Genomic DNA, 16839 nt, shown 5'->3' with positions numbered 1-16839 from the left:
TATGAGATTGAAACTGGGAGTCAAGCATTCAACTAACAATCATATAAGGCAACACAGTAAGAACCATAACAGAGCTACCTGTTAAACATTATTTTATTTTTAATGTTTGTATAGAATTCCAAAGTTCTCCAACTAGAACAGATCTCCAAAACAAAACAAGCAAAACAAGCAAAAATCATTACTTAAATAGCAAAGACTCTTTCATGCTTTTTTGATACACAATCTTTTGCAAATCTACTCAAACAAGGGGAAAAAAACAGTATCTGATTGCTAACAATGCTTTATGTATACTGCCCAATTCCAAAAAGAATCCAAAGGGATTCTGGTTCTATTCAAGTATGCGGCTAGGCTATCAAGGAAAATAAATCTCTCAGAAAAGAGGATGACGGGTTGTCCAGTTGGCTTCAAGTCTGCCAGGATGACCTTGAGATTTTATATTCAGCATCTAAGAAAGTTTGTAATGACATGTTCTGCTCTTTCCACATTAGCCCATAGGTGGCAGCAAATCATTATCATTAAAATTAAAAGGTGCAGTCTGGAAAAAAAAAAAATTAGAAATTAAAGAACATCAAGGAAGAACAGAATGGTAGACACCAAAATCACCAGCAAAACATCACAGTCATGCCTTGAGAAAATTATTAACCACAGCCACCATGACAGAGTGCATTCCATTTACAGACAAGTCCGAATTAAGTGTTTTAAATACTTACGTGAAACACTTCTGTGAGGTGGGGATCCTTGTCACCACTTACAAGATCAGGAACCTCAAGCTTACAGACATTAAGCAACTTGCCCAGGTTAACACACCTAAATATTTGGTGGAGATCAGATTTTAAACCTAGACAGTCTGATGTAAAAATAAATACTTCAAATCACTGATCTGAAAACAAAGACAAAAGTATGAGGCTGACGGTCAGACCTGAAAGGTATCTAGAAGCAATAACAAGACCCTAAAAAGTGAAAGAATCTGGCAAACTAGATCAAAAGCAATCTTCATTAATTCCAACTAACGTTTCCCCAAACCTGGGAATCCAAATTTTGCCTTATATATTCGTCTAGATATGATCCTGTTTCTTGTATGTTCAGTAATAGTATAGTATTTAATATGAAAATAGAGTCTGGCTTTTGGGAGAAAAGATTAATTTCTCATTCACAACATGAAAGGTGGAAAATAAGAACATTTAAAAGTATAGATTATTGAAAACTATAATCCAAAACTTATTTGTTCATTAATTTTAATGTTTTTTTTTTCTCAGAATCTGATGGAAAGCTTTTTAAAAGACAAAGATGGTGGGGAAAATACAATTAATATTTACTGACATCTACTACACCAGCCACCGTGAGGGGAAGTCTACATGTTATCTTATAAAAATAAAAACACCCCATAACCACCACCTGAGAGGAGTATTTTTTTTCCACCAGGAAACTGTGGTCCTCTAAGGCTATATAATTTGCCCAGAGTTACAGAGGCAGGATTAATACTTGGGTCTTTGTGTCTCTCGACTCAGCTCCTTCACGAACATCTTCTTAGAGAAATATCAATGATCATGGCAGGACAAGGAAACAGGGCCTAGTCTTTCTTCATAGAAACGTTTTACTTTCCTGAGGGTCTAGGAACTTGCGGGGATCCCTGGTTTGAAAGTCACAGATAACATTATCAAACACAAGTGACTGAAAATGAGTGATAATTTCTTCCATCAGGTTATTAACATTTTAGCCATTGCCTTAGTTCTGTTCATCTAGCTGTGCAAACAGATTGTCAGCCTGTCTTCAGTTCCATACATAGGATCCCTAAAGAGCTTTAGGTGGGGGAGTGACAAGTCTAGACTTGTCTTTGGAAAAGTCCTTCCGGCAAGCTGGATATTGGGTGGCCTGCCCTGGGAAGGGTCTAGAGTCCACTGGCAGGGCGATGCATCTCGCCGATTCCCAGCTGAGAGTTCTAGTGTCTCAGGGGTAAGGATGGTGAAGACAAGCAGAGACACATCCCACCAATCTGAAGATACTTTTTACATTTTACATCTTTGAGATGCACTGTACAATTAATCAGCCAGTCATTGTGACATGGTTATCACCTGCAAACATACTTCAAAATTTGCAAAATGGCTTAGAAAATGCCAGGTCCAGTTACAGACGTCTCTTAAGAAAGGCTGCACCACAGACATTTTATGTGAGGAAAATAAATCAGTAGAATAGACATAGATTACCCCAAACTGAAAAGCAATTCAAATAAGTTAGATTATGGGTGTGAAGACATTTTAGGAGATGTTCTTTTTTATTTTAGAAAATATGCACAGGAGTGTTATGATCTATGATCAGGGTAAACGTCTGAATAAATCTAAAAAAGAACTTCAATAAATGTAAAATTTTTGGCCAGGCACAGTGGTTCGTTCATATGTGTAATCCCAGCACTTTGGGAGGCCAAGGTGGGAGAATCACTTGAGCCCAGGGGTTCGAGACCAGCCTAGGCAACAAAGTGAGATCCTGTCTCTACAAAAACTCAAAAACCATTAGCCAGGTATAGTGGCCTGCACCTGTAGTCCCAGCTACTCAGGAGGCTGTGGTGGGAGGATCACTTGGGCCTAGGAGGTTGAAGCTGAATGAGCTGTGATCGTGCCACTGCACTCCAGCCTGGGCAACAGAGCAAGACCCTGTCTCAAAACAACAACAACAAAAATTTAAATAAAAATTTTTAGGGGGCTGGGCATGGTGGTTCACATACACCTGTAATCCCAGCACTTTGGGAGGCAGAGACGGGCAGATCACTTGAGTCCAGGAGTTCAAGACCAGGCTGGGCAACGTGGTGAAACCCCATCTCTACTAAAAATAATTTTTAAAAAAGATTTAAAACAAAATTTAAGTGATGATAAAGCAAGGTTTTTTTTAGTTTAACTATCAGCATATTTTATACTTAATGAAACAAAAAATAATAGTAACATCTTATAATCTGTGGTGTCTTGGATTTGATGAAATACAACACTTCAAGACTTCAGAGTCCTTGTGAATAATGTGCAGAAGACGAAGTGGAAATGCGTGTGTGCCAGTGTGGTCAGAGCAGGGAAAGGCAGAGCAGAGTGACCAAGAACTGGAAAGAGGTTAGTCCTGAACACATCTCTAGTTCTAGACTATAAAGTCCTGATGTCACTTTCTTATCTTTCCGTCTCAGAACTCACAGTGCCTAGAACAGAGCCAATGTTAATATTGCATCTGAACTGAATTATTCTTTAAAGATTTAATTAAAGGAACTCTCTCTTTACTTTCCCATGCATAACCACCCATTTGCCACATACTTTCACGAATTTCAACCAGGGAAAGCAGCAAAAGCATTTTTACTAAAAATGTAGAACCTACACTTAAGCCATAAATAAGAGTTGAGGAGGACCTCTCTCTGCTTGGGTGCAGCCCCAACCCCCCTTTGGAGCACCCACTTAAATGGTTCTCTTCCCTCTAGTTCTTCATCTTTGACTCTTATTCCAATTATGACCAAGTGCTTCAAGACTTTCTAAGATTATTGATTAAAAGCTTTTTGGCCATTGTCATACAATTTTAGATCTGAAAGAATTCTGAATCGTTTAAGTCAGCAGTCCCCAATGTTTTTTGCACCAGGGACTGGTTTCATGGAAGACAATTTTTCCATGGGGGTTGGGGTGGATGGTTTTGTGAGGAAACTCTTCTACCTCAGATCATCAGGCATTAGATTCTCATAAGGAACGTGCAACCTAGATCCCTCGCATGTGCGGTTCACAACAGGGTTCATGCTCCTATGAGAATCTAATGCCACCACTGATCTGACAGGAGGCAGAGCTCAGGCGGTAATGCTCACTTGCCTGCCACTCACTGGTTCCTAACAGGCCACAGACGGGTACCAGTCCACCACCTGGGGGTCAGGGACCCCTGGTTTAAGTCAAATGCTTCATTATACAAAGATGAGAAAACTGAGGACAGATTTTTAAAAGAACAGAAAAAGATAAGATGAGCTTTGAAATTAGATGATGGTGTGACTTGAACTCTGCTGCCTTTAAAGATGTCTTCAATTTCCTAACCCCTGACAACAATGAATGTGTCTTTATTTGGAAACGGGATTTCTGCAGATGTAATCAAGTTAAGATGAGGTCACACTGGATTAGTGAACTCTAATCCAATGGTTCATGTCCTTATAAGAAGGAAATTTGAACGCAGAGACTCAGAGAAGAGATTATGTGAAGATACAGAGCGCAAAGCACAGAGAACACGCAGAGATTGGGGTGACATCACTACAGAACAAGGAAAACCAAGGTCTGCAAGCAACCACCAGAAGCAAGGAGGCAGCAAGGATTCATTGCCCTGCATGTTTCACAGGGAGCAAGACCCTGCCAACGCCTTCATTTCAGACTTCTAACCTCCAAAACCGGGTGATAAGCCACCCAGAATGGCTACCGCAGCTCCAGGAGAATAATTCCAATGGAAAGGGGCATAAACACTGATTCAGCCATTTACTAGTTGGTTGCTCTTCTTTAATCACATTTATCTTCAAAGAGCCCCAAGCCCCTTACCTGCAAACAATGGGTACACACGGGGATTTGCTGTTTCCCCCAGGTTCCATGCCCTATAACTTGTCCTGGCAATTGCTTCTCTCTCCTTTTGTCTTTCCTGAGTCTTGGCTCTCAGGTCTCACTTCCTCACTGCCCATTACTCTTCAACCCCCTGCAACCCTGTTGCTGCCCCTTCCACCTCCCTTCCACTAAGGACAGTTCTGGGTCACTACCCTCAACTAGCCATACCAAGGCCATCTGACATTGAACTTCAGTCTGAAATCACCATTCCTCTCCTCCCTCCTGGTTTTTCTCTTCCTACCTTTCTGAGATGTCATGGCTCCATCTCACTCTCTGGACATTCACTTCACTCCTTGCTTCCAATCCTGCCCTCCTGCCTAGTTTGGGCTGTCACTGTGTGTTGCTTAGATTCCTACCCCTAAGCTCCTTGCCGGTCTCTGACATCTGCAAATATTCCTCAACCCGCCCCAACAAAGAGCTTTCTAGAGTGCATATCTGACGATGCCACTCCTGTGCCTTAAGTCCTTTGATGGCTTCCCAGCTTCTTGCAAAGCTCCTCACTCTGGACAATTTGGCCCCACTCCCCAGCATCTGCCCCATCTCCTGCTACTGCCCTCACCAGCACAACACTCCCACTATACCCTCCAACCTGCAGTTCCTCCAGAAATACATGCTTTTTTTGTTTTTTTTTTTTAAGAAATGTAGGCCGGGCACAGTGGCTCACGCCTGTAATCCCAGCACTTTGGGGGACCCAGGCAGGCAAATCAAGAGGTCAAGAGATCGAGACCATCCTGGCCAACATGGTGAAACCCCGTCTCTACTAAAAATACAAAGATTAGCTGGGCGTGGTGGCGGGCACCTGTAGTCCCAACTACTTGTGAGGCTGAGGCAGGAGAATCTCTTGAACTTGGGAGGCGGAGGATGCAGTGAGCTGAGATCGTGCCACTGCACTCCAGCCTGGCGACAGAGAGAGACTCCATCTAAAAAACATATATATATATAAACTTGGCCAGGCGTGGTGGCTCATGCCTGTAATCCCTGCACTTTGGGAGGCCGAGGCAGGTGGATCACTTGAGGCCAGGAGTTCGAGACCAGCCTGGCCAACATGGTGAAACCTCAGCTCTACTAAAAAATACAAAAATTGGCCAGGTGTGGTGGCACACACATGTAATCCCATCTACTTGGGAGGCTGAGGCACAAGAATCACTTGAACCCGGGAGGTGGAGGCTGCAGTGAGCTGAGATCACCCAGTGCACTCCAGCCTGGGCAACAGAGCGAGAGCGAGAAAGAAATACAGAATGAAAGAAGGAAAGAAATAAAGGTATTAACTCAAAAAAAAAATGTTTAAATTGTACCTCCCATAGTTTTTGGCCCATTTAATTTTTTTATTATGGTAGAATATACAACAAAAATGTATCATCTTTAACCATTTTTAAGTGTGTGATTCGGTGACATCAATTATATTCACAATGTTGTACAACCATCTCTGCTGTCTCTAAAACACACTATTTTTCGTGTGTCTTTGCACATATTATTTTCTCTGCCTGAAACCCCACCCCTATTTCCAGGTCCCACTCATTTCAGTAAGTCAAAAGTGTCTCCTACTCTTGGGGGATCTCCCCTGGACCGCATGACCTTGGCTGAGAAACAGTCCTTGGCTCTGGGAATAAGAACCTACAGTCCAGTCTATTGTATAGAATACAGACTGCAGCTGGGCAATACTTGGACTTCATGCTCCAATCCTGTGTCTTTAGCCTTAGCAGGGTCTCTGATGCACAGTGTCTGGCACACAGCAGATGCTTGTCAACACTGTGGATAAATGGATTATAGGAAGGTATACAGTCAAGTTAGAGGGAAAGATAAGAACCCAGTCTCCCTTCATTCTCTCTCCTTTTATCTCGAGCTTTTTATTTTATATATTGCATTCTCACTTCATTGTTTTTACCTAGAAAAGTTTTTCTATTTAAAGCAGATGTGAAATGTCACTTTCCTAAAGAAATATGACTTCCATCTCATACATAATCTGTCCAAAGATTGTCACTTTTGGGGGCAGGTCACCTACCTTCATATTACAAGAAAAGAGTGTGCAGTCAAATGCACCATGGTTATACAGGTGGGACACAAATGTTATCACAGAAATAATATATCAGCTGTCCCCCAAAAAATTCAACTAGGAGGGAAAAAGATGCCAAAATAGAGTCTAAGATATCTGCTATTTAGCCTGAATGTTAACACTGCCTACCCAAGAAAGAATCTGTTAACATATATTTGAGCCCTGGAAGCGTCTCTGAAAAATAAAGCTGCACATGCCTTTCCTACACAAGTCTTCAAAGCAGCACCAAAAACTTTAAGACCAGAGTCGCGATAAGAAACTTCAGTATCTATGACTGTTTTATTTAAGCACAAACGAGAGGAAATATGCATCCCCCTTTTTAAACCTAGAGGCATAAAAACAGATTTAAACATATAATTCAAAGTATCTTAAGTAGTGGTAACATCCAAAAAGATCACAGGATGTTTTTTCCCCATGTAAGTCTGTGCCTGAGGCTCCCATTCTCTGTGCCTTGTTGTTTTTCTGGATGTAATAAAATCCCAGAAGTGGAAGGAATATTTGCAACTCCCCACACCACAATGGTTGTCTTCGGGTTAAGCATCCAGTTAAGGCAGCGCTTCTCAGGCACGCACCATGGGCCTCACACGGTGGATGATTGTGGCGGGGACTGCCCTGGGCATCTTCCTGTGTAGCATCTCAGGCCCACTCACCAGATGTCAGTAGCAGCCCCACACCCATACCCAGTTGTAACAACCAAAAGAGTATCTACAAACATGGTCAAATGCCCACAGTGGGGCAAAACTGTGGTTGAGAACCACTGGCTTAAGGCAAGGGAGCATCTAAGAGGACACGACAGCCAGTACCTGCTGTCTGCCACTGAGTGCCTTCAGAAGAGAGGGATGCAGCAGCTCAGGCCGTGACAACTTTAGATTTTTAAGGCTGGAATTTTCCCATGTGTACCCATGGCAAGAACAGTAAAACCTGAGGGGAAAAATGAGTTGGGTAACTGTAGTCAAGGTAGCAGGGAAGAAAAAAGCTGAGAAAACTTGATCCACTCCATTTAAGGGAAGACCCAAGCTCCTCACAAGCGTAAGGGGACAATGTCTGGTTTTTTTTTTTTTTTTTTTTTTTTTGAGAGGGAGTCTTGCTCTGTCACCAGGCTGGAGTGCAGTGGTGCAATCTTGGCTCACTAGAATCTCCGCCTCCCAAGTTCAAGCAATTCCCCTGCCTCAGCCTCCCGTGTAGCTGGGACTACAGGCGTCCACCACCATGCCTGCTAATTTTTTGTATTTTAGTAGAGACAGGGTTCACCATGTTGGCCAGGATGGTCTCGATCTCCCGACTTCGTGATCTGCCCGCCTTGGCCTCCCAAAGTGCTGGGATTACAGGCATGAGCCACCATGCCTGGCCAATGTCTGGGTTATTAAAGAGTAAAGGAAACAGAGCAGGAGTGGAGGTGCTGCACTAAGGCAAAAAGGGAAAGGAGCGCTTGGGAGCCACATAGGGTGCAAAGTGCTCCTGGACTCAGCTCTGAAAGCAGGACCCTGAACAGTGGTCAGTGTCCCCACCCAAGACAGAAGGTCACCTCCCAAAGCTTCACTTCACAGAAAGAGTAGACAAAGAAGAAACGATCCTCAAGGTAAAACACATTAGTATTTTCAAATGCTTTACTTGGTCCTTCCAGGTATTTCTAAATGGACCCTTAAATCTCTTTCATTTTTTTTTTAAAAAAAAAAAGAAAAAATCTTCAGTCAATTACTGCAGAGCCATCTCCTCTCCCCACTGCTCTGCTCCCCTGCCCCAAAATTAAGTATAAAACTAGTAACTGGGACATTCCAGAAAAGAGTGACAAAGGTCAGCTTTGGAGAAATTTCAGAATCCCCTGAGAGGAAGTCTCTTCCATCCTTAAATTTCCTCTCTAGGAATAAGGAAATTCTACATCTCTTCAATTTGACTCCAGTTTTTATTTTGTAAACCATAGCCATGTTTGCTATTTAAGACCGATGCAATCATGAAAAACTTTTAAGAAGTGGTAACCACTTCTCTAAAAAGAAGTGAGAACGGGGGGGCGGCAGGGGGCGGCAGGGGGCGGCTGGGCCGCGCGGGGGGCCCGGGCTTCGTGCTCACGCCGCCCGCCGACCCCAGGACGTGTTCCTCATGATCCGGCGCCACAAGACCACCATCTTCACGGACGCCAAGGAGTCCAGCACGGTGTTCGAACTGAAGCGCATCGTCGAGGGCATCCTCAAGCGGCCTCCTGACGAGCAGCGGCTGTACAAGGATGACCAACTCTTGGATGATGGCAAGACACTGGGCGAGTGTGGCTTCACCAGTCAAACAGCACGGCCACAGGCCCCAGCCACAGTGGGGCTGGCCTTCCGGGCAAATGACACCTTTGAGGCCCTGTGCATCGAGCCATTTTCCAGCCCGCCAGAGCTGCCCGATGTGATGAAGCCCCAGGACTCGGGAAGCAGTGCCAATGAACAAGCCGTGCAGCGAGGACCCCCAAGAGGCCCATTTCCCCCAATAAAAGAGATTTGGGAGTCAAAAAAAAAAAAAAAAGAAGAAGAAGTGAGAATGACACAGAGTGAAAATCAAAAAGGGTAAAACAGAATGAAAAGAACTATGAGCTAAGGAATTTGTTTGATTTTTCAGTCTTTCTAGAGTTTCAAATACGATCGCATTAAACTAAAATGTCAGATTTTTCCATTGCTCATATTTCCTTAAGTCACTAGAAATAACCAAAGGTGCCATTAAGCCAAGGCTGCATCTTCCTGTACATTAGAAAATTCTCCCCAGCAATCCCATTACTGGGTATACACCCAAAGGAATATAAACCATTCTATCACAAAGACACATGCATGCGTAAGTTCATTGCAGCACTATTCACAATAGCAAAGGATGGAATCAACCTAAATGCCCATCAATGATAGACTGGATAAAGAAAATGTGGTACCTATATGCCATGGAATACTATGCAGCCATAAAAAAGAACAAGATCCTATCCTTTGCAAGAACATGGATGAGCTGGAGGCCATTATCCTTAGCAAACTAACACAGGAACAGAAAACCAAACAGGGCACCTTGTCACTTATAAGTGGGGGCAAAATGATGAGAACACACGGACACAAAGAGGGGAACAAATGACACTGGGGCCTACCAGAGGGTGGAGGGTAGGAGGAGGAAGAGGAGGAAAAAAAGGGGAAAAAAATTACTACTGCGTGTCAGGCTTAGTATCTGGATGATGAAACAATCTGTACATCAAACCCCTATGACACATGTTTACCTATATAAGAAGCCTGTAAATGCACCCCTGAATCTCAAATAAAAGGGTTTTTTGTTTGTTTGTTTTGAGATGGAGTCTCGTTCTGTCGCCCAGGCTGGAGTGCAGTGGTGGGATCTCAGCTCACTGCAATCCACTCCTGGGCTCAAGTGATCCTCCTACCTCAGCCTCCCAAGTAGCTGGAACCACAGACGTGTGCCACCATGCCCGATTAATTCTTTTATTTTTGGTAGAGATGGGGTTTCACCATGATGCCCAGGCTGGTCACAAACTGATAAGGTCAAGTGATCTGCCTGCCTCGGCCTTCCAAAGTGCTGGGATTACAGGTATAAGCCACTGCGCCCAGCCAAAAGTTTTTTTTAAAAAAGAAAATTCTGGCCCGGCCTCGTAGCTCATGCCTGTAATCCCAGCACTTTGGGAGGCCGAGATGGGCAGATCACGAGGTCAGGAGTTCAAGACCAGCCTCGCCAATATGGTGAAACCCCGTCTCTACTAAAAATACAAAAATTAGCAGGGTGTTGTGACATGCACCTATAGTCCCAGGTATTTGGGAGGCTGAGGCAGAAGAATCGCTTGAACACGGGAAGCAGAGGTTGCAGTGAGCCGAGGTTGTACCACTGCACTCCAGCCTGGGCAACAGAGCAAGACTCCGTCTCAAAAAAAAAAAAAAAAAAATCTTAAGAGGAAGATAGATGCTATATAAATAACATGTGGGATATTATCCTTAAGGGTGTTCACAGAATGGAAGAGATAATGCAACAAAAGACCCCAGCTGTGAGACCCCGGTCCTGATAATGTTCAGCCCAAAGATGGAATAGAATGTTGAGATCCAAGTGGCATATAAAGTATCAACAAATTATTCCCACAGTAAAACACTTGACCAAAGGAGAACTTAAGCCTTGAATGGTTAATCTGCTCTATAATATCCATTACCAGAGAGGCTGAGATGTTGCGGTCTAAAAAAAAACAAAAAACCAAACCCCTAGCTTAAGAATTAAGAGATGAATGCTAGTCCTATCTTAGCCTAACTAAACTTTGTGAGTTGAGAACATCACATACGTCTCTCAGCCTCAATCTTCACATCCGTAAACTTTGTGAGTTGAGAACATCACATACGTCTCTCAGCCTCAATCTTCACATCCGTAAACGGAACTGGAGTGTGAACTACTCCTTACCAGTGCCATTCATTCATTCATGCAGTCCACAAACAGCTTTTGAGCCATAATGTCAAGCACTATTCTTGGTGCTTGGGGAAACAGAGGTGAACAAAAAAGACAAACAGAGCTTATGTTCCAGATTCTGAAACTATTATAAATCGGTGTTTTCACACTATGGGTTGTAAAATCCAGTTAGCAGAACCAGATGAGCACTTTAAAAGAAGAAATGGCATCAAATAGTATAAAATATCAGAGTACATCACGCATAGTAAGGAGAAGTTCTGGTTCATAAAATTTTGCTTCAGTTACTGATAGATTCTTATATTTGTGAGGATTGCGGGTAAGGAGGTATAAGGCATTTCTGAATATGGGTTGGTTGCGTCAAAGGAGTTTAAAACTCCCTAATAAAAGGCTTCATTTTGTTTCAGCCACTGTCCTCATCCTAACCTTCACTTTAATTACTTCTTAGGAACATCCTGCCCATAGATAAAATCTCATTACTTTCCCATTTGCCCCATGATGGCATTTTGGATAAATATCAGAGATATTTTTCATTCTTTTCAAATCAGTATTCCCAATCTCTCTGGGTAAGATCCCTTTTTATATCAGTCCTTCTTGTCTGTATTACTTGTCTGCTGATTAAGAAAATACATAGTGGCCAAAAGCCACAAGAACTTTTAATGGATTCATAATGTATTGGTTCTAAGAGCTTCTACATAGAAATTCAAAGAGTGCAAACACACGGAGGACACATTATTCATTCCATCGACCAACCATGTTTGATGTTCAGATGGTGTGCACGCTTCTTATGCCCTGAGGGGTCATGGGCACAGAGATGAGTCATCACTCTTCCAGGTCCCCACTTTTATTTGGCCATTTTAGAATCACTGTGTTCTTACAGATGACTGCTGAGGGTGGTTTCTGCTTGTTTTAATGCTTGTTCACCCTCTTTTCTTTCAATTAATGCAAACTACTAAACCTAGCTACATGAGTTTGTTTTTCATTATTGTTATTCACTTGCTTTTTAATAATTTTTTAAATCTCACAACCCCAGGTTCCTTCAAACAGCTAACAGGAATTGTGAAGATAATCTTTCAGAAGCTGCCTAGAGGCACACCCAACGCTACAACTGCCCTGGTTTTGACAGAAAACATCCCAAGGCAGCCATGACCGTAACTTGGAAAATGAAAGGAGGTGAAACCAAGAGACAAGAAGGGTAGAAGGGAACTAAAAGAAGCAAGCAGTGTCAATCTTCCTGGGAATCTGGATGCTTGCACAGCCATCAAGGTCCACCTGAAGTCACAAAACCACAGCCTCAGCTTCTCAAAGGTTCCCTCCCTCCCAGGCAAGTCACTTGAGCTTCAGTCCATTATAAAGCTCTAACTTCCCCATTCTGTGTGGCCCCTATTAAATTATACATAAAATTTGTAAGTTAGAAGGGGGCTGGGCAAAGGGGGAGCCCAGGCCCCCTTATTACACAGGTCCGAGGGGGGCCACTTGGGCAAGGCAAGGTCAGCACTGGAGAAAGTTTCCTGGCAATCAGAATCCCCCAGCAGACATCAAGCTGCTACCTCCTGCCCCCAACTTCTAAAGACCAGCTCTACCCCTTCTCTGTTATATTCAACATTTTCCTGTTCCTGGAAATCCTAGCCACTTTTGGGGAAAGATGGCTACCAGTTGCAATCAAGAGAGGAATGTTGCTTCACACATCCCCACTGTCAGCAAATACACAAACCTAAAATACTTAAAACTACATTTCATGCTGTCACCTTTACCCTGTTTTTTTCTAGGTTACCCATTTTTTCAGCTTAAAATAAACAAAATGTGACCGCTCTTCATTAATAAGGAAAAAATTAACTTCTTCTGGAAAAACCTGATTGCTTATTTGGCAAATTACAGAGAAGGTCATTTAACCAGTTCCCAGCATTGGCTATGAGACGAGGGACCCAGCCGGGAGGATGGCTAAGCTGCCTCCGGCTTTCTGCTGCCTTGTGCTGATAAAGGAAGGGCCTCCTTGATGGTGATCCTGGCCTTCAAAGCAATCTCATACTGGCAGGGATGAAGGAATAACTGCTTCTAAAGGTACAGCAATTTCTAGTTTTTCTTTTAAAAAAAAAATCTCTTGCCTAGCAATTTCTGTAAGTTGCTCTCAATATTCCATAACAAAACCCAGGACAGTCATTAGCAAGACCTTGAACTGAGTCAGTGCTTAACCATCATTTTACTAAAGAGAAAAATCAGGAAGGTTGTCGTAAATTACCTAAGCAACTAGAAACCAAGGACTTCAGATTCCTCCTTTTTTGTTATTTACCAGCTCAACAAACTCAAAGTGAACTTGGAATATCTATCAATGGAGAAGTCTACTGATCATATAAATAGTACTAACTTTAAAATCTAAGTATACACATATTCTAAATATTTAATGAGCCATCTATCTCTGTACTTTGAATCTAGAATAGCTTATTATCTAGTTACAACCCAACAGCACCCTGGTACATCTTTACACTACCAATTTTAAAGCCAGGCAAATCCCAAGTTATGTCTAGGTTTTATTCCAAGCAAACTTAACTTTACGAAATTAGTAGTTACCAAATTTCTGAAGAGTAGGTGATCCGGGTGGAGATGAATTTCCACTAGGAGACAAGTAGAGATAGCTTTTGTTCACTCCTGCATCAAAATCAAATGGGGACTGGTAGTCCTCATATAAGTCCATCTCTCTACAATCCATTACAGACAAACGCAGAATGCATGGCTGTCTAATCGCCTGATACCATCCTTCAGTTGAGTGCCGCTTTGGCCATATTCCCTTTGTAGGGTGCAACTTCACTGAAGAAATCAACCCCAGGAGTTAGAGGCCCTGGCTTCCGGGCCCAGGTGCCAGCATTTCCTTCTGGGAGCCTTCACGCCCCTCCTGATAAGCAGACCTATTTAATAAATGATTTATCCTGAGCAACCTTAGGAGGGGCTCTATTCACCACCTGGTGTTAATTTCGATCAACAATGAAAAACCTGGGCAGGGAGCAAGCTTTCCTCAGTCAACAAAGAAGGGCAGGGTTCTGCAATATGGCCCAGATGTACAAACAGTTCAGGCAAACATCAGACACTGGCTGACTTACAACAAGAAACTACAATTTATTAAAAAAAAAAAAAATCAGCTGACCATGACCACACCAGGGCAGACTTAATCTTCTAGGACAAGGAGGGATTACCAGTCAGTAATCTCCACAAATGCCATCTGGGTGATACTTTTTTTCCACCCTGGATTACAGTAAAATTCTGAAAGCCAAGCTTCCTGGTTTAGCAATCAGCTTTCTAAGCACAACTTGGTATAAAAATAAAGCTGTATTTCCATGATTACTTTATCTAATGTGGAGTCTGGCTGAGTGTCACAAAAACTTCAGACTGACTTTTCTTTTCTCCCTTTTTTTTTTTTTTTTTTAGAAAGCTGGTGCTTCAGTTACATGCACTCAAAGGAGAAGAATCTACTTTGAATAGAAAGCTCCCGGGTATTCCCACACCTTCTTTGTTTGTCTAAGGCCATGGCTCTGCAGAGCCGCAATAAACCTGCGTGCCCACCCTGCAGAAGGACTGGGCCACAGCTAGCTTGTAAAACAAAACTAAGTCACCAAATTTATTTCCTTTAACACAGTCTCTTAACAGAACCTTTCCATGCTGACTATGGCCTTGGCTCAAGCAACAGCAATTGCAGCTCCTGCTGGTTCTACTAAGGAGGTAAAAATAAAGGTGACTCGCCTTCAGGTGGGCAATGATCTGTTACTGCATAATAAAAAAAAAAAGGCAGCGTTCTAATCTAATCTAAAAGGCAGTTTTCAAATCTAAAAAAAGAGCTCAGATATACTCTCCTTGGATTGGAAGCAAGTATGAAACCTAATATATTTTAAGCATTAAAAACATCAGTATGTGTCGTGTATAAAATACATATGCACCAAGATGGTCTGTATTCATCTTGTGATTTTTTTTTTAAATACAGAATATATGCTGGATGATTTTTTTATTTGTTATTTTTGTTAGTCTCATGTTGTACTCTATTTATGGTAGGTCTTTTTTTTGTTTTGTTTTTGATACAGAGCTTTGCTCTTATGACCAGGCTGGAGTACAATGGCACAATCTCAGCTCAGGGCAACCTCCGCCTTCTGGGGTCAAGTGATTCTCCTGCCTCAGCCTTCCAAGTAGCTGGGATTACAGGCACCCACCACCCACCATGCCTGGCTAATTTTTGTATTTTTAGTAGAGATGGGGTTTCGCCATGTTGGCCAGGCTGGTCTCAAACTCCTGACCTCAGGTGATCCGCCCGCCTCAGCCTCCCAAAGTTCTCGGATTACAGGTGTGAGCCACCACGCCCGGCCTATGGTAAGTCTTTTTTTTTTTTTTTTTTTTTTTTAACTTTATTTTTAACAAGCAAAAAATCTGTATTTTTCTCCCAAAAGGTACCAAGATTTGGGCAACTATAAATGTTTCATTCTATACTTAGAAATAAAATAAATGGTTTCTTTTTTATCATTATCTGAAAGAATGGATTGTCTGGCTTCTTGAAATCCATGGCCTCTTACTGAGACAGGAAAGGCATTGGAGTTATGTCCCTAGACTAGAAAGAGTGTGGTTCATGAGGTCCCTGGCCCTCTCCATAACTCTGCATTTGGTCACTAAATACTGGTAGAAAAAGTATTTCTCCATTACTTTACTTGTTCTACCGCCTAGGGCCAAAGGCATTAGAAGGTAATTAATAGTGACACAGAATGTAAGCCACAGTCACCTCCATCCTTCTCACCATCTCTCAAGCCCATGTCCTTGACCTTTGGTATTTACATCCATGCAACATGCTCTACCTGAAATGTCACCTTTTTCCAGCCTGTCGAAGTTATTCATCCTTCAACACTGAGGCAGAAATGCCACCTCTTCTTAGAAGCCCCCTAGTCTCTGGCCCCCTCTTCTCCCAGCAGCAGCACACAGCATGTGAAGAGTCCCCTGCCAGGCGTCTGTGCCTCTCCAGGGCCTCTCCAGGGTGCTCCACCGGATACCTGCCCTGAAGGTTTGGCTCCTAATCAATGTGGAATTAAAAAAACAAATGATGGCTCATGTAGACGTTACATGCCTTAATTAATAAATGCGAGCATTTCAAATTTAAGTAATTGTCTAAAATTTTTATTTTACCTGCTTAGATACAATCTTAGGACTTTTATGCAACATCCTGGCTCTTTGAACCAGTTTTTGTTCTCATTATCTCCAGTCAGATCCCAGTCAAGACATTCTAGCCTACAAGAAAAGTGAAATCTAGAGGTGGGAAAAGCATGGGACGGGCTAATGGAATGGCAAAAATTCAGTTGACTGAGCAGCCAAATACAAAGTAGAAGGGAACTGAAAGAAATACAAAATGGACATGTAGCTTGGGGGCAGACCATTAAAGACTTTGACAAATTTTATACTTAATATACTGTGCAAAAAAAAAAAAAAAAAAAAAACTGAGGATTTATGAGTCATATGGAGAGTATAAGTTTTATAAAGATGACTCTAGAAATGGTATAAGGATGCACTGCAGGCAGAAAGAGGCTAAAAGAGAGCGGACTCAGAAAGAGGCTACGGGTACAATCCCAGCAAGGAGGAGAAAGCCTTGTGATATGTTTCGGCTCTGTGTCCCCACCCAAATCTCACCTTAAATTATAAGAACACCCACATGTCAAGGGCGGGACCAGGTGGAGTTAACTGAATCATGGGGGTGGTTCCCTCATGCTCTTCTCCTGATAGTGAATGAGATAGTTCTCTGAGGGTTTTATTAAGAGATCTTTATAAGGAGAACAG

The 16839-nt window shown here is 42.5% G+C and overlaps 1 protein-coding gene and 1 pseudogene across 7 annotated transcripts in view; one reads left to right on the top strand and one right to left on the bottom strand.

The window, feature by feature from the left end:
• TPD52 (tumor protein D52) overlaps positions 1–16839 on the bottom strand; it is a 135577-nt gene that overhangs the window by 31320 nt on the left and 87418 nt on the right. Inside the window, exon 1 of one of the 6 annotated variants that reach the window (XM_003269478.4) lies at positions 13612–13804. The exons of 3 other annotated variants lie outside the window; for them this stretch is intronic. In XM_003269478.4, coding sequence (XP_003269526.1) covers positions 13612–13750 — 139 coding nt within the window. In that variant the 5' untranslated portion in view covers positions 13751–13804. Of the gene's footprint in view, positions 1–13611; positions 13805–16839 lie in introns of those variants that run through there. 2 more of the 6 variants (XM_004090754.3, XM_003269479.4) reach the window with 2 other exon arrangements.
• Positions 8687–9189, top strand: LOC105737631 (annotated as a pseudogene). Its single transcript, XR_001113325.2, has one exon. The product of XR_001113325.2 is annotated as an elongin-B pseudogene (transcript).

This window comes from Nomascus leucogenys, chromosome 16 (genome assembly GCF_006542625.1).
Source record: "Nomascus leucogenys isolate Asia chromosome 16, Asia_NLE_v1, whole genome shotgun sequence".
NCBI classification, from domain to species: domain Eukaryota; kingdom Metazoa; phylum Chordata; class Mammalia; order Primates; family Hylobatidae; genus Nomascus; species Nomascus leucogenys.
The sequence above is the reverse complement of the archived record's forward strand: the minus strand, read 5'-3'. Positions and strand labels throughout refer to the sequence as shown.